The 23,846-nt window shown below is 40.7% G+C and overlaps 1 protein-coding gene across 3 annotated transcripts in view; it reads right to left on the bottom strand.

Moving 5' to 3' along the window:
* LOC103154340 (rho GTPase-activating protein 23-like) overlaps positions 1-22,281 on the bottom strand; it is a 33,694-nt gene extending 11,413 nt beyond the window's left edge. Inside the window, exons 1-6 of one of the 3 annotated variants that reach the window (XM_016662646.1) lie at positions 19,987-22,281; positions 7,731-7,839; positions 5,621-5,660; positions 5,394-5,537; positions 2,614-2,922; positions 2,482-2,534 (exon numbers count right to left, since the gene is read on the bottom strand). In XM_016662646.1, coding sequence (XP_016518132.1) covers positions 2,482-2,534; positions 2,614-2,922; positions 5,394-5,537; positions 5,621-5,660; positions 7,731-7,839; positions 19,987-21,439 — 2,108 coding nt within the window. In that variant the 5' untranslated portion in view covers positions 21,440-22,281. The remainder of the gene's footprint in view (positions 1-2,481; positions 2,535-2,613; positions 2,923-5,393; positions 5,538-5,620; positions 5,661-7,730; positions 7,840-19,986) is intronic. The other 2 variants (XM_016662647.1, XM_007575588.2) reach the window with 2 other exon arrangements.
* Positions 22,282-23,846: the final 1,565 nt, after the last annotated feature.

Below are 23,846 nucleotides of genomic sequence, written 5' to 3'. Positions count from 1 at the left end.
CCACACAAAAGCGCCAAATCCAATTATCTGGTACATATGAAGCATTTAGGACATCTAAATAAATGTAGTGGATAAATGCAGTGCTACCTGCATGTATCCTATTACAGTGACTTATTATGGTTCTTTTTCAGTACATTGATTTACAGTGTTTTCTTAATTTGTTTCTTGTTTTTTTTCTTCTTTTTTTCTTATATAGTAACATATTCCCACCATAGCTTAGTAACTATCTGGCCAAATAATGAATCTAAATCCACATTTGTCTTGGCCAATAACATATCTGAATTTGTCTAACTTCATCTATGGGGAAATTAAAGATTAACTGAACCACATAAGCCGTTGTATCTATATAAAGTAATGTTTATGTTTTGTATACCAAGTATTTTACTGTGCTTTGTCTTGTCTCAGTTTCACATTTCTGGCATTAATTCCTGTTCAAAATACATCGGCCAGTCCTTTGAAAGGAGTGATACAAGACACAATCGCACATCAATGCAGGATGTTGGCTCACATTAGGCGGAACAGTGCATTTATTTTCAGGATTCCTGAATTTGAAACTTTTCATGACAAAAAACCTCCTGAAAAACTGCAGACTCAGTCAACGCGGACAGAGCGCCAGCAATGCTGAGGCTGATGGGAAGTGCATGGTGAGGTGTAAGCGGGGAGGCTTTGCGCAGGGGGGGCAATGCATGGGGAAGGACCTGATGGGTTGGGCGAGGAACCCATTAAAACTGCTTGCATTTCTAGTTCTTTTTGTATTTAATCATAAATCATAGTCAGGCAGAAAGATTGTTGTCAAGCCATGAAAGAGGAACAGCAGGCTTCCAGAAAAAAAAGAGGAAGTAAGTTTCCAGTCGGCATATTTATAAAAATAGTTCAGAATATTCCTCATTTCAATGCATGGACGTCTTACAGAATGCAGTCTAAACACATTGAGTAATTGAATAAGACCCAAAGCAAAATATGTATTGTTGAGAATAAATAATTCTGTGTTTTTCCCTCTATCTCTTTTAGCTAGTTGCAAAGGTAAAGCTAAAGTAAATGACATCTTCGGAAATGTTCTCAAAGCTAGGTTTAAACGCAGTGTTTCTCAACCTTTTTTGTGCCAGCGCCCCCCTAGCCCTTATCCAGGTCCCTCACAGCCCCCCACCAAAGAATTTGCAGGCTACTTTGCACTGACCATTAGTTTATCATTAATATTACTATCACTATTGTAGATGTTTTGATTTTTATGCTTGTTTCTGTATTTATCAAAAATAATTTCCCAGAGAACAAAAAAGCCATGGGAACAGAAATTATTTTCACAGGTGTTTACAAAAAATGCAATGAACATTCAAGTTAAAGTAGGGTTAGGGTTAGGGTAGTAGGTCTAACAGCAGCCAATCAGAGTGGAAGAAATATTCTTATTTTGTGCCATTTTCTAGTTGTTAAATCTTGCACAAAATGATCAGATAAAAGATGAACAACATGCCAGTTTAAACTTTGAACTATTTCCAAAACCACTGAGCTCTGCAACATTAAAACATGGATAGAACCGTAACTACATTAATCATAACTCTTCTTCTCTTCAGTGTTTCTGGTGGTGCAGCTCTGTGCTGCCTTCAGGAGAAAGGGACATCAGAGTATCATCCATAAAATTTCACCAACATGGCATTTATTGTGCAAACCAGAGCTTTCAGTGGAAAAACAAAAGTTCCAGGTCCTTTCAATGCCATACAAATATGAGACAGAAACACGGATTATATCTTTATACAGACCTGTCTATTGATTTATAGATTTATAGGTCTGTAAGTTATATTTATTCTCAGTATTAGATATGGTCTTAACAAACCCATGGCACTTCATCAATATTATTTTACCGTTTATCTGGAAATAGTATCTGTTTATTCTTGCCATACAGTCCTCTGTATTAATTATTGCTCGAACGGTCTTGCCATACCAGTTTATTCCTCTATATTTACTTTAGTTTTTTCTTAGTTTATTCTTGCATTTTGTTCTTCATTCATTCCCATTTAATTTCATCTGATTAGTATTATCCTCTCTTGGTTTATTGCTATGTCCACTTTAGTTTCTTTCCTGTTGCTAGATTTATTTTATTGTTTATTGACCATCAGTAATCTTCACTCATCACCTGCTGCGCCGCCTAATCACCTCCTCTTCCGTAAAAGGTTTTTCACAAACGGTCACGCTCCTCCTCTCTGGCAAGTTTGATGGTCATAGTTTTTGCCTGCATTTCACTTCTCCAAAGTGTCCATGTGAAGGGATCAGGCTGTTATCAGCCTGAGTTGCTGAAACATTTTGTGCCCCAAATGATGGTGACCTTGCATCTCCAGCAGATAGAAAGATGACTCCAATAGAGGTTAAGGCTTCAGGTAAAAAGTGAAGATCAAATTAGAATTTGTGACAAGCTTCCAGCCTGGAGGGACTTGATTATGTAATACAGATGAGGAAGACTTTTGGCTAAATATAATGGAGTACGCTGACCTGTGTTTCCTGTAGTCATTCAGCTTCTTGTTGATTAGAACTTGTCCAATCTCCTAGAAAAGAAGGACAACCTAAATGATTTCAGGGTATGCTTGTGAAACCTGTGGTGCACCGACTAGATTTCCTTCTAACCTCATTATCTGATTTGCTGTTCTCTCTGATGACCCTGATCCATGCCAGCATGTCGTCCCGGTCTTCAGCCTGCAGCAGGTACTCACAGAAGTCCTGCGTGGTCAGTCTCAGGGTGTGCTTTCGTTTGGTTCCACTGTACGCGATGTCAATGAGGCAGCCTCGAATATTGACTGGTGGATGTTCATCCTGGCTGCCACCTGCCCCGGCGCCATGCAGCACGGCTTCACGCTTGTCTTTGTAAAGGAAAAGGGAGTGATGGCGAAGCACACTGAAGACACGTTTCCAAGGCCGCATGCTGCCTCCTAGCTTCTACAGTAAGAACAACAGAGAAATGATCAAAGTAGGTGTTGTAGAACATGGGTTGAGCAGAGTTAAACTCCATCCATCCATCCATCCATCCATCCATCCATCCATCCATCCATCCATCCATCCATCCATCCATCCATTTTCTAACACGCTTATCCCTACTGTGATTGTAAGGGGTGCTGGTGCCCATCTCCAGCGGTCAATGGGTGAGAGGTGGGGTCACCCTTGACACAGGGGCGCGGTATATGGGGGAAAAGTGATGACAATTCTAGGGGCCCCAACAACAGGGGGCCCTCCACAATTTATTTATTGTCCATAGAAATAAAATAAAAAAATTGGGACCCTGTCAATTACAAAATTAATCATATTGTAGTTTCAAAGATTGTTTTTAGCAGTAAAAATTTTATGTCCCCACTCCCAGACCAAAAAACACACATCCATATTTGCCCTGAACCCGCTCCCCCCTTGGACGAAATGGTTCATTCCTGCTTGGAGCGCTTCACTGTGATGCTGTTATCAGCAGACAGTGGAAGACATGAACAATTGTGGCAGTTACTATGGTGCTAAGAAAAGTTATAAAATCAGGTTTTCCAAAAAAAAATAGAGAGGGAAAGAGGGAAAGAGAGAAAAAGGGAAGAGTGTCAATTTATAGCTCAGTTTTTCTCCAAGAGAGGTGAGTAGACTGTATGAGATTATCAACTATTCAGCATAGTTAGCTTAGCTACAGACTACTGTTTGCCTCCATTTCACTAGCATTTAATGAATTAATGAATTAAATTACCAACATATTCATATATTTAACTTGTCCCTGTACCTTTTACCACTTAACATACGAGTCATTCAGCAGCAGCTCTAACCCACGTCCCTCCTGACCTGCCCTCTCCTAAGTGAAATTAAAGCCGCAGTATGTAACTTTTATATAGTTATATTTTTCCCACATATTTTTTAAAACTGTCATTATGTTGTGTCGCTTTGGTATGAGAGGTAATCTGTCAAAAATCCGTTTCCTCTGCTTTCTCCCAGTTCTCTCTAAAAACAACCAGTCAGTGGCAGGAGAGGTTTAGTGCTGTCAATCACAATCTCATGTGGCTCATCCTTCCTCCCCCTTGCTCTATGCTATAACATGGCCTGAATATCTGCTTGTTTGTCATACTAATAAATACATTTTTATGAATTCATTTTATTCCTGTTTATTTTGTAAGACATGAGTTTATAATCTGATAAGAGAAAATAAGTTTGGTAAGTGTCTCAAAAGTATTGTAAATAAATCATCCAGTTATAAAGCACCAACTGGCTAGATACAGGTTGATAAAAATGTAATATGAAATAATTCTTTTAATGTTTTTTGCTTATAAATTCAGAGTTGGAGCGGTGGCCTCTCCTGAAGAGCTGCCTGCCTGAAACAATAAAAAATGTTCACACTTCACGTAAGAAGCCAATTGAAGGGAAGAATATATTTCGCACAAACAAAACACAAATTATGAATTTACAATTTAAAAAATCCATGAGTGAGGGGATATTATAACTGGAATTGGAAGAAAACACTGTGACAATGTTTAGAAGAACATATCTTCAGAAGTATCAAACTCTCCAGAGAAGAATAAAAGGAACACATAGCAGACAAACACATTAACTTCTTCATAACACTCTTTGAGACACTACAAACAGATAACAAGCAGCGGAATACGACAGAGTGACTTGACCAGATCAGGCTGCAGTTTGCAGGGAAGACACACTCCACCCGCCCACTTGGAGCTGCTTGGCCCTGTTAGCAGAGCTATGCTTCTCCAAAAACTCCAGAGCATATTTCAAAGAAGCCTAATTTTGGATGAACTAGGTGGATAGATGAAGCTATGAGGACTACTTTCTCGCCTAAAAACATCTTTAAACAATGTTTTGTGTCAACAAAAAGTTGAGAAAAACTTTTTTTATCTCTATTTACCACTGCTGGTGGCAAAGTGAAACAGAGGCCATGCTGCTGGTCCAGAGATGACAGAGATATGGCTGCAGGCTGGTGTGTTAATTCATGCCCCTGTGCTCTGGCCTTTCAAAATAAAAAAAAGCTAAACTAAAAACTCAGGCTAACCATTTTTCTAGGTGGCCACATGTCCAGTATTATTTGTTTCTCACATGAGCATTACTTAAACTAACTTGCGGATGGCAGAAAATACTACAGTATGCGACAGAAGATCTTGAAATGATCAAGATCGTTTCACTGATGGACCCTGTGTGAGCCAGGCAGAGAGAACTTCCGGGTCAGACCACTTATCAAAAAGGAAATCATAAAAATTGAAATTGAGCGCTCGTTTTTTTTCCATTTTCTTTTAGTGCACTAAATAAGAAATCGGATAATGAGCTGAACCGAACCTTTATCCAATTTCTGATGTTGGTTTAATAAACAAAAAAAAAAGTATTTTTGTTTTTTTCATTTTTCATTTCCATTGAAAAAACGAATTGCCTGAAAATATACGGATCTTTACCTTTCCCTTCTCTGTGAGGATCTGTTTGTAGTGTAGCCACCCTTCCTTCCGGACGTCACTAAAGGTGATGGTACCCAGCTCTGATGTGGAGTGGCGCTTCGAGTGGGGGTCCTCCTGGGCTCGCAAACTGTCCAAAGACTTGACATTTCAAGTAGAAGGTTAAGAGTTTTTCATGTTGTCATCTGGCCTGGTTATTATTACAAGTGGTTACAATAACTCACCCCATCAGTGAAAAAGCTCTTGACTCTTTTTGGCAATTTACTGTTCAACAGATAAAAGACAAAAACACTTTGAATTAAGGATAAATCAGTATAAAATAAAAATAAAAATAAAGTTCACCTAAATATTCATCCGTAATATTTAGGGATATTACGGATCCCTAAATATTACCTCCCTAAATAATAATAATAATAATAATAATAATAATAATAATAATAATAATAATCAATTTAATTTGCACCGCACATTTCATTAGAAAAAATCTCAAAATGCTACACAGTGCAACTAAAATCATAGATAAAATCAACATCATAAATATCATGGTTCTTACCTTCACCTTCAACGTGAAGGTAAGAACTTAACTAGTACCACAGAGATCAGGTAAGTGTCAGTAAAATGGTTTATCATCACCCTTTGGTATTGAAATGTTTTTCATGGTTACAAGTAATAAAGCATAAAGTTATAATAATCTTTACAGCATAGGTGAACTTCCTCTGGTTTTAGTTCTCCAAGTGTTAATTCCAAGTGTTGATTATACGTTCTAATTTTGAAGTCAGTAAGCTCATGGCTTGATGTTCACATAGTTTAGGAGCCACTTATGAATTTAAAATTCCAATTTGCTTCATTACATTGTGCTGAGATATTTGTAAGTATTAACTTGCATGTGAGAGATGAGTGTTGATGGTCAGTAACCAGTTAAATTTTCTTAGTAGTTCTTTTTGGAGCTTGCAACTTTCATTAATTAAAACTATTGTGTAATATCTAAATTATATACATTTTTCATGTAATATAATGTAAATATTGTGACATATAAACTACATTGCCAAAAATATTAGTTCACCTGCCTTGACTCTTATATGAGCTTAAGTGACATTCCATTCCTAATCCATAGGGTTCAATATGACGATGGTCCACCTTTGCCGCTAGAGCAGCTGCAACTCTTCTGGGAAGGCTGTCTACAAGGTTTACGAGAGTTTATGGGGATTTTTGACCATTCTTCCAGAAGTGCATTTGTGAGGTCACATACTGATGTTGGAAAAGAAGGCCCGACTTAGTCTCTACTCTAGTTCCTCTCACAGGTTTTCTATCGAGTTGAGGTCAGGACTCAACTCGACAGGCAGTCAAATTCATCCACACAAGACTCTGCAATCTATATCTTTATGGACCTTGCTTTGTGCACCTGTCCAGTCATGTTGGAAGAGGAAGGGGCCAGTTCTAAACTGTTAAATGTTTTGGTATGCTGAAGCATTCAGAGTTCCTGTCATTGGAACAAAGGGGAAAGCCCAGCTCCTGAAGAATAACGCCACACCATAATCCTCCCCCACCAAACTTTTCACTTGGCAAAATGCAGTCAAACAATTACCACTCTCCTGGCAACCAGACTCGTCCATCAGATTGCCAGATTCATCACTCCAGGGAATGCGCCTCCACTGCTCTGTAGTAAAGTGGTGGTGTGCTTTACATCATTGCATCCAATGCTTTACATTGCATTTGGTGATGTATGGCTTGGATCCAGTTGCTCCAATATGGAAACTCATTCCATGAAGCTCTGCGCACTGTTCTTGAGCTAATCTGAAGTCCACATGACATTTGGCAGTCTGTAGTGATTGACTGCAGACAGTTGGTGACCTCTTTGCACTATGTGCTTCGCTGTCCCCGCTCTGTCAGTTTATGTGGCCTACCACTTTCTGGCTGAGTTGATGTCCTTCCCAAACACCTTATAATTTTCTTATAATACAGCTGACAGTTGGCTGGAAATTTCACCACTGGATTTGTTGGGTGGCATCCTATCAGTTCCACACTGGAATTCACTGAGCTCCTGAGAGCGAGCCATTCTTTCACAAATGTTTGTAAAAACAGTCTGTATGTTTATGTGTTTCATTTTATACACCTGTGGCCATGGAAGTGATTGGGACACCTGATTCTGATCATTTGTATGGGTGAGCAAATACTTTTGGCCCTATAATGTATGTTTCTTGGTCAGTAGCATATTGTAGCATACAATACCCTTTCCTGAAGATACAAAAAAATGCAGGTAGGGGTTACCAGTCTTAGTTCCAGGAAGATGGGCTTTTCACTCGTAGAGTCTCAGTTTTTAAGTTTGTAACTCACGAGAAGACTCGGCTCTCATCCCTGTAAGTGTTGAGTCCTTCATCGCAGGACTTGGATCGCTCAGTGGTGATGGCCAGCAGGTAAGAGGAGCGGCGGCTTTTAAAGCTTCCTACAAAGACAAAACATATAGTTCAGTTTATTTATGGAACTCCAGTTACAAGGACAAACAATATAGGACCTGTTTACATCAACTGTCATCTCTGAATGTTTTCCAAGGAAAAAAAAAATCAAAATTATTTCAGTTAAATTCATTTTTAATTAAAATTTTAATTTAATTTGTGGTAGATTACTTTAGGAATGAATATAATTTTCACTTCAGTTCAGTTTCATTTTCCCTAATAGCTTTGTTCAGCAGATAATTATTGTAGCATAAAGAAACTGACCATGAATATCATTATTGTATGTCAGTTTGTTGACATTTCACAGATTTATACTATGAAAGTGTTCAGTAGTTGCCATCTAGTGGCGGGAGTTAGGTACTACATTTTAGAGTCTGCCGTTTTTGATGATGTCATTAAAAGCAGACAAGGCAGGAGAATTCAAAGCATGGTTTTCTCGCAGCAACGCTGCAACTGGGATTCAGTCGGTCTTTGAAAGTACTGTTGGTAATGTATTCAATTTTGCAGTGGATATTTTGTTGATTAAGAATAATTTAGCCATTTGTAAGAAAGCAGTATTTATTTTTTAAGGACCTTTATAGCCTTGAGCTAAATATTTTCTCTGGAGCAAATTTATTGTACTTTCAAGTGCTGTATTGTTTGCTACTGTGTATTATTTCTGAACTTTTGTATGTTTATCAGTTTTTCCCTACTCCAACTGGCTTGAGTAAAGAGTTAATGTAAGCCCTCTTGTCTGTGTGGTCATTTTGGATAGTATATCTGAATGTCGACTCCAACAAGGCAATGGAGGTTGAGGACATGACAATTATTCACACACAAACATTTCACTATTCTGACCAGACTGCTGAAAAAGGCTTCTACTGAGAGATTAGACAACTATTGTTCTATTTCAAGGACTCCTGGGATTATCAATGCTTATAATGGTGAAGTTGTGATGAACTTTACTTAGTTTTAACTTTACTTAGGTCAGTTAAAACTCAGAATATATTGGAACCTTGAGTTTCCCCTTGCCAAGAATATTTAAGTAAACTCCCGAACTTAGGCATCTGTTTACGGGGTTTACAAAGGGTTTCAAAAGTTGAATATTTTGCTCCTTTCTGCTTTCCAAATGGACATGGAAAAACATGCATATTACCTCTGCATGTGCTTAGTGCTGAATCAGTGTAGAGTTGATAAAGGAGAGAACAGGAGGGAAATAATCACAGACACTTTATTAATCCCTCTAGGACTTTCCCTCAGGAAAATTGCAGTTCCTGTCTCCCACACAGCACTCATTCATCAAATAAATATTTTTTTGTTTGTTTTTTTAATACACTAATATACCAATACTATAGATGCTCTGTTTCTGTTACACTCCTGTTAGCCCTCCTTCCAAACTCCAGTGAGGAGTTGAAGAGTTTAATTGCACGAGGGACAAAGGAAGTCTGTTCATCCTGCACTTTGGAAGAAGCAGTCCCCTACTGAACCTGATTTCTTTGCTGCTGATGGCAGTGTGCAGAGGGTGGCTGGCATTGACCATAAAAGTCGGCCTTCTATCACCTGAAGAACATCTCCAGGATCAGGGGACTTATGTCTCAACGAGATCTATAGATGTGTGTATCTTTAGTCACATTGATCACTGCAACAGCATCTTCACAGGTCTGCCCAACAAGTCAAACAGCTGCAGCTGATCCAGAACGCTGCTGCTTGTGTTCTTGCTAAAACCAGAAAGACAGAGCACATAAACACCAGTTTTAAAGTCCCTACACTGCTCTGCTCTGCATCCCCAGAACCAGAACCAAATGAGGAGAAGCAGGATTCAGCTTCTGTGCACCACAAATCTGGAACGAACTCCAAGAAAACTGTAAAACAGCTGAAACATTGAGTGCCTTTAAATCTCGACTAAAAACCCACCTGTTTAGAGTTTTATTTGAAACTTAATTATGAATTTAGTGATGCCACTTCACTTAATGCAATGTTTTGATTGTTGATTCTATGTTGCATGACTTTGTGTTTTTGTTTATGATGTGTACTGGGACTATTTTTACTTAAGTCACTGTATAGCACTTTAAAAACACTTTTTGCACTTTATTAATAGGCACTTAATTTAGCACTGCACTTTAAGCAGAGATTTGCACATAATTTGCACATGAAGTTTTAATTGTATTGAGTATTTTTAGTGATTAGCATGTAGCCTTTTGTTCTGGGCTCTGCACAGCTGCTCCTCATTGAGAAGTGAGCTGGTTGCCTGTGAAGGGAGGATAATTGTTACTCAGAGCAATGAGCTACTGGTGGGTAAAACTGAGCAAATGTTTGTGCATAATCTGTTAGGTGTGGAGTGCTAATCTGAAGTGACTCACCTGTCTTTTCTGTGTCCTCTCCAGGGTGTTTGGACAAATACTACCCTGGGGGTCCAGACACCATTTATAGGTTCTGGGAGAGGCTATTGGAAATTGGGGGGGATAATTGTTTATGGGTTTTTGTGGTGTTTCATTATAAAACATAAAATATTTATAAAAAAGTAAATGGAAATGTTTGTATTTAGTAAAAGGTATTTTATTTAAATAGGTGGAGATTGGTGAATTGAGATCCCCGTGTGAATTGGAAGCGGTTTGGTCTGTCACAGCTGGGACTATTTAAGCCTGCAGTTTCACCTGTGAAATGATTGGTTGTTGATGCTGAGAGCTGCAAAAGGCCACCTTGTTACATGATGTAAAGCACTTTGAAATGCCTTGCTGCTGAAATGTGCTATACAAATAAAATTCAATTTTTGATTGATAATAGCCTTGAGTTTCTGCAATGTTCTCCTCTCTGCCACTGTTGCCAGAGGCAGAGTGTCAGCCAGCCACTGAACTCCGTGGTTGGCTCGGTGGGTGTGCCGCCCACTGAGCCAACAGATCTAATTTGTTTCTCCAGCTTGGAATGGTCTGCCTTAGAGATACTGCCACGCCAGTACACCTCAGCGTATAACAAGACGCTGGTGACAACACACTTGTAAAACAATCCCAGCAGCTTTCCACAGATGTTAAAAGATCTCAGCCTCTGCAGGTAATACATCCTGGTCTGGCCTTTCTTATAGAGCTGTTTTGTGTTGCTTGTTGTCCAGCCACAGACTAAGATATTTATAGGTCTGTACAACCTCCGCCTCCTCCCCTCCTATCCGAACTGGTCTTGGACCAGCTGGTCCTGAAGTCAATAACCACTTCATCTTGGAAGTGTTTAACTGCAGGCTGTTTCTATGGCACCAGACAACAAAGTCCCTCACTTTGTCTTTGATGCACCCCATGATGGCATCAAAGACGAATGTACGCTGTGTCATTGGCGTACATCTGGACACGATTCAGAGTTGTAACACAAGTCTGAAATATACAGGTTGAAGAGGATGGGTGACAGCACCGCCCCCTGTGGGGCTCCAGTGTTGCTGACCACAGTTTCAGATGTAATGTTATTCATCTTCACTACTGTCGTCTGTCTGTAGCTGGAAATCCAGGTGACCAGGCAGGAATCCACTCTTATTCTGGTAAGTTTTTCCTGAAGTGCAGAGGGCTGGATTGTAATAAAGGCACTCAAAAAATCCAGGCATGGAATTGTGACGGTGCCACTTCCCTTGTTCAGGTGCGAGTGGGCTCGATGGAGGTAGATAATGGCATCCTCCATTCCAACCTCTCCCCGGTAGGCAAACTGCTGAGGGTCTTCAGCATGCTTTACATGCATTCTGAGGTGGATGAGGAAGAGCCTCTCCAGAGTTTTCAGATGTGATGTGTGCCATCAGTTTGATGTCATTCAGCTCACTGGGCCTGTTCTTCTTTAGAAGACATCATACAACATTCCTGTCCCTGAGTGTGGGCATGCTTCCAAGTTGCGGGCTCAATCTGAAGACTTGTTGTAATGGCTCCCCAAGGTCGACAGCACAGATCTTGAGAATCTGAGGGGATACTCTGTCCTGCAGCTTTTCGAGGTCGAAGCTTCCTCAATTCTGTCCTCATTTGATCAGCTGTAAGGCATGGAGGAGGCTGTGAGGAGAGAGAGAAGAGGGGATACTAAGCTGCCTTGGGGGAAGAGGTTGGGTCAGGGGGCTGGTTTGGGATAGAATTGAGGGGAGAGGGTCATGGTGGTGGAATGACTGCACCTGCTGGCAAGGAGGAGGATGCACTGGAGGATAGCACTGGGGCAGAGTATGTAGTGATGGTGGTGGGTGTAGCATAATAGCTAAACCTATTGAAAAAGTTATTCAAATTCAAATACAAATTCAAAAATACTTAATTAATCCCAAAGGGAAATTAAATGTCGTAACTCATTAATTTAGATTCTTCAAAGAGTTATTGAAGATGGTTATGGCTGTTGGCAGGAAAGATCTTCTGCGCCAGTCTGTACTGCACTGAATCTGAAGAAACCCCTGACTGAAGATGCACTGCCTTCCCAAGATAGTCTTGTGAAGAGGATGGTCAGAATTGTCCATAATTTTCTTGATCCTATGAAGAATCCTTCTCTGCATGATCATCTCCAGAGATTCCACAGTCGTCCCCAGAAAAGAACCAGTCTTCTTTTATCAGACTGTTGAGCCCTTTTAGTTCCTGGCTCTGATGCTGCTGCCCCAGCAGATGACGGCATAAGAGATGATGCTCTCAACAACAGAAAACAGGAGTCCATCTTCTGATGGAGTGAGTGGAGACACCCTGACTTTGGACCAGGGGGATGTACTGGGGCTGTCTGTACACCAGGTTGTGTTCTGACTTGCCCAGTGGGGGCCGGGCAACAGCCTTTAACATTGGTGTACAGTAAATCAATTTATCCTGTTTTTTGTGGTGGGACAGATGACAACCTGGTGAAAAGCAGCCAGAATGGAATTCAAGGTGACATGATTAAAATCTCCAGACATTATGAGGGTTTCAGGATGTTGCAACCGAAGTTGCGCAGTGACGCAATGTAACCTTTCACAGACAGCAGTTGGCTCCACCCTCAGAGGGATGTCAACACAGATGGAGATCACATGACTATACTCCTGGGGAAGTTTGTAGAGATAGATGCAGGCTGACAGCCAACACCTCCAGATTAGGGCAACAACTCTGCCTTGACTGTGACATGGCCAAGGACACACCAACTGCTACCTCTACTTTTTCCACATTTCTTAGAATCCCTATTGGTTCTGATGACTGAAAATCCGTACAGAGCAACGGTAGCGTAGATGGATTGGTGGCTGACACACAGAACTCTAGTTTCTGTATTCTGGACTTTTTAAAGTCTTTGTCTCGACAACCTTATTACTCCATCTTTTCCTGGCTGTGCTAGATATTAGAATTTTTTTCTCAAGGCCAGTCAAGAACACAGCTGCAACTAATTTTTTACAGCGACTTATGGTCTCTATGCCACCTACAAGCATTTCCATTTGGTAGAGTTGTCTGCGAAGTATAGCCTATGAAGAAGCTTGTATTGTAGACTGTGCAGTAGACCAGTGGTCCCCAACCCCTGGTCCACAGACCAGTACCGGTCTGTGGACCAATTGGTACCGGTCCGTGCAAGAAATAATTAAAAATTTCAGTTTTTAATTATTTAAAAATAAAATATCCAGAGGATATTTTATTTTGAAAATACTTTAACCGGATTCTCTTGGTTACTTGCGCGCCAACACTGAGCCCACAGCAGCACAATGAGTAAGAAATAGATCAGATGTCTTTGGAAAGTTTCTTTGCAAAGGGGAAAAGGCCCAGAGAAGAGATGGGAGGATGGATTTATCCCGGACCGGTAGGTGAGTCCCACATTACAAGCCGCTCTGCGTAACATGCGGCGACCGGCTGCTAATGAGGCAATGAAGCTTCAAACTGCTTCACCTCGTAGAGACCAAGCAGGCTGTGGAAATAAGCAACACTTTGGGTGTTATTGTTTCTCGTCACTCCCAGGTGGGACCGTCTCGTTGCAGAGAAACAAGCTCAGGGCTCCGTTAGTCATTATCGTGTGTTAAAATTTTCACAAAAGTAAAATGTTTGTTTTTGTGGCGCATCTGGATCTTATTTTGAAGGGATATGTAAACGTTACCATAGCGACTAGAGTCAGAGAGCGTTTGGGCAGTGGTCGAGGGGAGATGAGTAGAGCTTGTGAGTCTTAAGTCTGGTTAAGTCCGGCCGATTCTCCAAACCTCTGTGATCACAGAGCTGATAAAAGTCCAACAGGTTCGATCGGTTCGTGTGTCCAAGGCAGGAGGAACACAAACCGATTCAAGTCACGAACGTCCCGATTCCAGAGGATAATCCAGTAAAACCTCCAACATAACATACGGGAATTTAGAATAACCAAACACGGATGACGATGTAGAAGCAATAGTGACAGTTTGTGGAGTCATTTTAAGAGATAAAAGACGTAATAAAAAGAAAAGGCGGTGGATAAAAGACGACTGGAGCAGCCGCTCTATCTGCTGCACTATGATTTGGAGGCGAGTTATGATTTTTCATAGTTAACATTTTTAACTGAATAAACATAAACATATATAATTATGACCTTTACATATAATAATAAACATTTCCACATATCATCTCTGATATCCACCGGACTCTCAGTTGCTCGATATGTCAGCCGTTTAGGATTCCCCTCTGTTCTTACGTAACCACGCTTTCTGATTGGCTACCTGTCACATTCAGCAGGTTGTATTCTTGTTCCCAGTCAGGGAAAACCCCACAGGCTGCGATAAAAGGGCCAAGACAACCTAAATTGGGCATATTCAGACTTTAGCGGGAACATCAACATGCAGAAGCCTTATCTGACGGTTCACCCCCCCAACCCCCGGGCCGCAGCAAAATTTCCAACTAAGTCTTGACCGGTCCGTGGTAATAAAAAGGTTGGGGACCACTGTAGTAGACCACCTAGTACTTTACATAGTAGACTACCCAGTACTTTATGGAGAGAAAATAGTCTCAGAATATCTGAGTGTGTAATACTGGATTTGTAATCTGTGCACGCATCTTTGTGTGTAACTTTGGATAGTTATATCTGAAACATTTGTAAACCATAAAAAACAGCCTGCTTTTCCAGCCAACAAACCATTCCACAACTTAGTGATCATTTTGTTTTAAACATGTAAACACTTCTGTACAGCTCAAAAACACACAATATGTCTATAATTTTTGAGTATTATAAAGTGCTGAGGTATTCCGTTTACCAACGAAGTAACGTCTTTGCCACTTTGGCAGAAGCACAGTAACAAACATTGAGAGGATGCCTCCGAATAAAAAATCAGATGACCCAGTTTTCCACCAGCATTTAAACACACTACTTGCGCACAAATCTGAGGCTGTTGGAAGCATGAACTTTTTCTCAAAAAAAAGTGGGTAAATGCAGTTTTGTCTGTGTGTATCAGGCGAGTCGTCAGTATGTATTTAACATTTGTAGGTAGTGTTGTAGTACTCGAGACCGGTCTTGGTCTCGAGACCACTTGATGGTCTCGTCTTGGACTCGACCGCATTTGGTCTCGGTCTCGGGCGTTGAGGACTCGGGATTTTATTTCAAGACCAGTCAAGACCACAACTGCGGAAATATCACTAAATTGCCAGCATACTGTACAGTTTATTTATTAATATCTTTGTTTTCACTGGATGCAAAACATACCGATTCAAATCTAAGCAATAACATGACTTACTGATTACGTGTTTCTGTTGTCACCCATCGCCTCCCCCTTTATCTGGCTCGCAGCACTCCCAAGATATGCGCAGATGTCTGTCTAATCATCAGTAACAGAATCCCGCTACATAAATCATAAGAAATCTTCGCTTTCACAGACGGTGGGTACTATGTCTAACTTTTATAGTCACTTAGAAAAGAAGCTCAAAGAAAGGTAGGCTCTGTTGACGTGATGTTAGCAAAACTAGCTGTGCAGGGAAAAATTGTATGAAAAAAGTTGTCACTCACTATGCTCAATTTTTGTGCGGAGGTGTTGACTGACGTGTCACATATATGGGACAACGCTGTGACCAAAGTCTGCAATATAGTGATGTGACATTCATGAAAGATTCAATTCTGAGAAGAGCCGTTCAGGACTGGAGCCTCATTGAGAGCCGTTCTTTGTTCTTGTAATGCTCTGTGTACACAGCAGTAGCTATATTACTTTATTTAATTATATACATTGATATTTATCTAATTAGCAAATAAATAAAGCACAAGAACGGAAGAGCAAGCTCATTGCTCTTGGTTTTCGTCACCCGTCATGGTGGTAGATATTACAGTACTGTGCGCTGCCTGGCTTCATGCAGTGGTAGGAAGGGTGAGAACAGTCAGGGTGTGCGCCTTCAGCTTGGTTATTTCTTGCTTGTTGCTCCTTGGTCAGTGTTCATAGTTTAGCATTGTTTACCGTTAGGTCATTGCCTTACTTGCTATGTTTAATGGTGCAGACAGTGGTGGTTTCTGACATGAGCAATATGGGCAAAAGCCCAGGGCGTTATCTTTTTGGGGATGGCATGAGACGTCCGCGGATTGTGGCACAGAGAAGGAAGCAAAGCAGAACAAAGAGTTTAAATTGATAATATTGGTTAAATTTATTTCAGCTCTAAATATTTAATATCTAGGTGTTTTAATGGGAATATGGATCTTTCAGATCAATTTGAGAATCAATTTTTGATCAGATTTTATTGTGTCATGTTGCGTGAGTTCATATGTTCCTCTCAGTGTTTTTGGATAAGGGGAATTTACCCTTCAGATTCTTTTTGATGGATTTGAGATTGAACAAGAAAAATGTTTAATAAACCTGATGCATTTGCTTGTATAACTATTAAGTAGTTAATAAGTCAAGAGTACATGATCTACCTTTTATAAGAGCAGATAAGTCTTTTATAAAACTTATCTGCTTTCAGATACTAGACATGCACGAGACACATTATCCTTATTCATTCTCTGGATTGCCATCAGATTTATATTGTGACACTAAGAAAGAACAATTAAAGCACTAATTTATACAAGTGTATTAATAATGTTATCAGAAGTCTGATCGGTGAGGTGGTTTTTGATGCGGGGATGAATTGGATCATCTTTACTGGAAAGCTGAATGTGTTTTTATTCTGCTAACCCAAAGTTAGGAACAGGATGACATTTCTTTAGAGGGTCAGTGGAACTCACTGAAGTCCTGAAAGCAAAGTCGGACAGAGGGGAAGACGGAGGCTGGGGCCACAGAGGTGAAGGTGACCCCGGCTCCGCTGGACACAACAGAGTGAGCCGACACACAACAAGCTTGGAGGTCAACACTGGGACTGACAGGATAATCTGGAAGGCCATCGTTACAGGTGAACAACACAGGGTGACAGGAGAACAATCACACACAGAACATACAGACTCAGAAAACACACATGTGGGTTTTGGTTAATTTCTATGAAGGGAAGCTTCTATGGAAGCAGAAATCATCCCTAAAAGTTAAGCATGGTTCCAGAACAGGAAGACTTTCAAAGTGAATAAATAATAAGCCTGTGTTTGGTCATTGGGTGTGGTTATTTCTGTGTTTTCTTCTTTAGGTTATCTGCTCTTTAATTTGCTCCAGTTTCTGATCAGTTTCACATGAAATGCATTTCTTTGGGTCCCAGTACATGCAGCTATCTGCCACGAGCAACTGGGGTTTGAGAAGATGGAGCAGAGACATGAAAAAAGCACAGAGGTTGTTGGCAGCAGTTTCTTATTTGTGTTAGGAGGTGCATTAACCTGCTAACATGTTAAGATCATGAACTATTTAAACTGTTAGAAACTGAGCATATTTTTAATTTGCAGGCTATACACAGAATCAGTTGGTGGCATCATCAGCAGAGAGAAACTGATGATCCTGCACAGTTTGTTTGTTAAGATGGCTGCATCGCCAGCAGAGAAGGTGATCCCATGATGCATGTAAAATGTTTACTTAGATTTAGACGGTGTTGAGAAAATAAATTTAAAATACGCTAGTTTTAAAACTTAACATGTCTTGATTCAAATGGCCTAATTGTGGTTTTGAAATTAGTAATGTATTGTGACTTTTTGACCTTTATGTTACCTGTAGTTCCAGCAGATGGTTTGCTAGGATCGTTTGAACTGCCTTTTGTCTGTGTGGGAAAACAATACAGGAGAAGTTCTAGCTTTTCACACTCATCTGTGAAAAGCCGTAAAACAGCAGGAGTTCCTGGCTTCAGATAAAGGGTCAGAGATAGCTCCTGGTTGGAGGAGCAGAGATACGCCTTATTTGAATAAATTAAAGAAGATAAAACTTTCTACATAGAGTAACAAATCAGATTTGCACTTGCAATTCTCCAAAGACGTCCCTTGCACGTCTTTGCTTTTCTTTCTTCTTTTCCATTTATGTCGGGTAAATGAATGAATGTCTCCATTGTTCTGCAGTTTCTGTGTAAGTTTATGCGTTGTCTTATATTGGATTAAACTCTGTAATTCTGTGACGTCAACATGCATTGCTGTTGTTTTCCTTGTGGCTCACCGAGAGGACCTGGGATCCAGAGGAAGAGAGAGAGCCAGACTTTTTTCAAAGTTAACTTATTTAGATATTCTTCCTTAACAACGGTCACCTTCTGTTTCTCAGTTTTCTGGTGTGAGCAGCCTGATAGTTCACTCAGTCATTCCTCTTTCTTTAAAGCTACAGCTTCAGTTAAGACAGCAAAGTAAACAATCAAAAAAAAAAAAACAATAGTTTCTGCTCTTGCAGAAACTCTTACTGCCTCCACAGACGTTCTGTTTCTAGCAATGTTCACCGTCTGGGCCTCTACCTCTGTAGATGCTGATTTATAGTGCTCATGCGCAACACATGGTAAGATTCAAGGATATTATGCAATTGGTATTGCATAGATAAAGGGGAATGGAATAATTATACAGTGCTGTGAAAAAATATTTTCTCCTCTGCATATATTTTGTATTTTTGATTTGTGTTAAAGTTAAATCTTTCCGATAAGTAAAGAAATTTTAGTATTTAACAAAATAACCTGAGTAAATACAGAGTGTAGTCTGTACATTTAAGGAAAAACTAAATATTCAAAACACTCTGGGCAGTTGGAAAAGGGAAGTGTTTTATAGTTAAATTGTGAACAAGTTTGATCACCACATTGTTTGAAAAGCTGAAAGTAATTTCACACACTGCTACAGACATGTATAAGAAGAACAATAACAAAATATTTTAAGTACAAGCTGTTTGACAAAAAGAAGGATCCCAAAAAGTAACATCATCCGCAAATCTAAAGAAATGTTAGAACCAATGAGAAAAGCTGACAAATACAAGTCTGAAATTGTTTTGCAAAGCCTATGTTAAGGCTTTGCAGCTCAAGTGAAAACAGTAACAACAATTGTCCATAGAAATAGAATTGAATAGAGAACAGATTATACTTTGTTGATCCCCAAGGGGAAATTGCTTATTTGCTGACAAGCTACTCCATCTAAGGTGTTAAATATTAATAGAAAGACAACATGGAACAGCAGTGAACCTTTCCAATCAAGATTACTCCAAGAACAAACTGACTAGAAATCAAATCAACATGGTATCATGGTATCCATAGTATCCATGTTCGTGCTCCTTTACCTTATGTAGAGATTGGTTTTCACACACACTTGAATCCCCCCCAAAATAGTTTAGGGGGGCCCAAACTATTTCTGGGCCCCCACCAGAAATAGTTTGGAAACCACTGGACCATGCCAAGGGCCTCCTCCTGGTTCTGATTGGTTGTTTCTGACCAAGCTGAGTATTTTTGCAGGCAGCAGTAGGACCACAGAGAAGAGGCAGAATATCTGTCTCGTACTGTATATAAAGATATAACACTTTTAGTCACCATAAAAAATAGATTTTTATAAAAGTTACCTATTGCAGCTTCAATAAATTATTGGACTAATAGAAACTATCTTACTTTACTCAGGTTATTTTTGTCTGATATTAACATTTGTTTGCTGATCTGAAACATGTAAGGCCCCCCAAAAAGCAGAAACAGAATGTGGAGGTTAAATATTTACAGCACTGTAATTGGGGAGAAAAATAATGGAGTTCTTCAGCAACAAACAGCATGGCTTCTGAGAAAGACTGATGATGCCACAAGACAATACATAAACCTGACCAGAGATACTATGTACTGTACAGACCAAAGATATGATCTGGGACATTTTGAAGATTCTTCTGCATGTATTATGGAAAGCTGTGTGTTGCTTGCGACAGAGAAAAACTTACTAACCTATGAAAGGAATGGAGGAGAGGGAATTAAAGGCATGGGCAAGGCTACCGTTAACTCTGCGGCTGGACCCAGTTTCTTGAGAGACAGGAATTGTTCTGGCTGCAGGGATCCAAGCAGATGCTTCCGGTGATATGGTGGGAGAGGAGTTAGCCTGAAAGGGTGTCTGACAGTTAAACAGGGGCCTTTGCCTCAGGACCACCTCTTCAACTGGGGACACAGAGGAGATGACCTCTCTGTCATCCCTTAGCTGCTTCGTCTTCTCCTCTAAAGTCAGAGGTGCAGGAGTAGACTGGAGATGGGAAAAGGCACCACTGTCTCTTCTGGTGCCAGACCCCCAGTTGAGGTGAGGGCCACTGTAAGCAGGCTCTCTGAAAGAGTGGGCCTGCTGGAGGAGATGGCCCTCTCTGTGGTAAAACGAGGGGCTGTAGCTTCTGTAGGCCACCACTTCCTCTTCTTCCAGCCGTCTTGTTTGAGGCTCCGCCACCTGCTGAGCTGACTGCATGTGGCCGAGTGACACAGTGGGGGTCACTGTAGTTTTATGTTCATGTCCTCCTGGAGCTTTCTGCTTCTTCTGTTCTCTTTTACATGTCATTTGGGAATTTGGTGAAGTCTGTTCATAATGTTGTGAGACCAGAGCCGAGGCCTCTGCCAGTGTTTCCACAGAGCGGCCATAATTGTGCTCATAGTCGGCATAGGCTGCCATCAGACTTTCTGAGCATGACTTTCTAGCAGTACCCGATCCAGTGCCACAGCCCCCTAGCCAGTAGGACTCATGCACAGCAGCTGCTGCTCGCTGATGATGGAGGAAAGTTTCTCTTCTGTGGTGTTCTGCAAAGGTCGTAGGGCTGGGTATAAATCTGGGCCTGGGTGCCGAACCCAGCTGCGGCTCGGCTAAATAGTCCTGAGATACACTTAAATGGCGGGGGGACATGTGTTCTGCTGCCTCTGCTTGACTGTAGTACCAGTCTGACAGAGCGTGGTGGTAGAGTGCATCACTGTCAACATGGGAAGAGGCCTGCAGACTGCTCCTTCGAGGTGGAGGCAGCGTTGCAGAGGTGATGGCAGCATTATGGTTAGCAAAATGGAAGTCACATGCATTCAGGCTTGCATAATTGCAGCCCTGGTGTTGCCATGGTGGAGCAAAATGTCTGCTGGAATCCTCTGGAGCTTGTGGTTGGCCAGAGGTGGAGGTAGAGGTAGCAGGGGTTTGGTTGTCCAGTGGTGAGACGGTACTTCTGCCATTGTGCGGCCAGTTGTCCAGAGGACCAGGAGGGCTGGAAGTGGGGTGCTGCAGAGTGGAGCTCACACCGGAGTCCAGGGAACAGAGATGCGGAGGTTCTGGGAGGTTCTGGGTCTCACCTGAGTATAGCTTAACACCTTTGGAGTTGACATTCTGGGAGTACACCTGAGGAGGTGCAAGGAAAAGAACACAATGAAAACCATAAACAAGCATATTTCCTTTTTACTTCCTTTTAATTAAATATTACTGTTGTTCAACCAAAACTGGCTAGGCTCTTAAGGCCCCAAAGTACTTCATCTGAATGTCCAAATTGGCTCTCATTGATGCTGACGTGCAATGAAAATTGATCAAGCAAAATGTTCTCTATGAGCATTCTGTTCACAGAGAACCATTCGCCTGCCAGACTCGACACCAGGCACTGATCGATCTACACCAGAGCTCTGTGCAAAGTGTTGTCTGATTGGTCAGAAGTTTGTTGCCATGTTTTATGCAGACATGCGATGGGGCATATTTCTCACATTTCATATTTCTCTTCAGTCTACTTCCACTATCTGGGTTTTAATTTTGAGGAACATTTATCCTCAATGTATGTGCAAAAACTGTTAAATGGCTACAAACTAGGGATGCTCTGATCAGGTTTTTTGCTGCTGATTCTGATACCGATCACCCATGAGGCCGATCTCTGCCAATCACCCGGACCTGCTGTTAATTTTTCGCTTTAGGTATAAATGCTACGAAGTGATCTGACAAAATTAAAACGTGATCTGGCAATAAATTCACCTAATTTACACAAACATGCAAAATACTTGCAGACACAACACAGCAGCTACTCAGTCAAAAGGATAACTGAAAAACCTGCAATCAGTAAAATAATATTTAACAGTAATGTTAAAAAGCAAAAGTTTTAATACATATCTAAATCGTTTTCTTTAAGTTACATGCTGCAGCTTTATGCAGCTGTTCGTTGTGAGAGTTCTGTGTCTGCTGGAGGTTGAGCGGCGCTCCGTATGTGAAATATTACTACCAGTAGCGCGTAGCGGCGGTCCAAGTGCGAGAGCAGAACCTACGGTGGCCGACAGGTGCAAATGCGCAGCAACAGAGAAAACATGCAAACAAAAAAGAGACGCAAACAAAATAGGGACGACCCTCCTGCTTTGCTCAACCAAAACAGCAGAAGATGCCTCAGCACTACGAGATATTGTTGATCAGATCGACGGACTATTGACGTGAGGGCTCAACAGATAACTTTTTGCAAGTAAGATGGACATAATGTGTATATTTTGTGATTAGAATATTACTTTACTGTATTTATGTCCACCGGCGAAACACCAGCTAATGCTAGCTGCTATAGCGCTATAGTGCTTGGTGTTCAGCCCCCTCTCTGAAAGCAAACCGAGATTATCTTAAAAAGTTTATTCTCTAACATTGACTTAGATTATCTGATACAAGAGACTACTATAGAAATGAAACAATATATATTATAAAAATCATAATATTACATGTTATAACATTCACCAGCAGAGTTTACACAGGTGGCAATGGCTATTATTTATTTCACTCTGTCAAAGTAAGATACCTCCCAGATCTCCCGTTTTTGTTTTGAAGTTTTCCCTAAGACACGATGTGAGGAAGAAGAGAGAAATGTCTTTAAGGAGAGACAGATTCACTGCAGCACAGATGAATCTCGCATCGGATTTTGGACGCAATCACTCTTAAACTAGAACTCGTCAGCTGGAAAACATGAAAAAACCTATATATATATAGATGTGTGTGTGCGTGTGTACACTCTAAGAAATAATCCTGTAAATTTACAGTCAAATACTGGCAGCTATAGACGGCAGAAGTTTACTGTAAATGCACAGTAGCTGTACCGTAATAAATCCTGACAGTAGATTACCATCAATGCACGTACGGTATAGACACTGTGAAAGAACGGTAAACTTCTGGCATCTGTAGCTGCCAGTAGTTTACCGTTTTTTGAAAGAACGGTAAAAAAATTACTGGTAGCTACAGACGCCAGTTTTTTTTTTTTTTTTTACCGTTCATTCAAAAAAAAAGTAAAAAAAAAAAAATAAAAAAAAAAAGCTGGGGTCTGTAGATACCAGTATTTTACTGGACATTTACCTTTTCAATCCTGTAGTTACCTTTTAAAGTGGTGTACTGTAAGTAAATACTGTAATGATGCCAAAACACCGCAGATGTGGTACCGTCAACAGGGTTTATTAGAAATAAGAGCGAGCCGCTATTCCTTAGGCTGCAGCTCTGAACTCTCCGCTCTTGCGGTGTTCTGTCAGATCAACATCGGTCCTGGTCCTCCTGATCCCCTGCCCACATGACAGGTCCATCACATGTGAGTGGAAGTCAGCAAAGTCAGACAAGGGAACCCCATAACATTCTACACATAACAGTGATCACAATGCAAATTATAACAAATACATATAACCAAATGGATCCCAGCAGAACTAAAATACACAATCGTTAAAATACTACGGTGGTGGACAGGTGCAAATGCGCAGCAAACACGAGAAAAACAAATACAACAAAGAAAAGACGCAAACAAAAAAGAGATGCAAAAAATATAAAAAATAAAGTGTTCCAGACTACTAGAGCTTTGTGTCTG

Source organism: Poecilia formosa, unplaced genomic scaffold (assembly GCF_000485575.1).
Source record: "Poecilia formosa unplaced genomic scaffold, Poecilia_formosa-5.1.2 Scaffold382, whole genome shotgun sequence".
Lineage (NCBI taxonomy): Eukaryota > Metazoa > Chordata > Actinopteri > Cyprinodontiformes > Poeciliidae > Poecilia > Poecilia formosa.
This window is presented reverse-complemented; position numbering and strand designations above follow the sequence as displayed.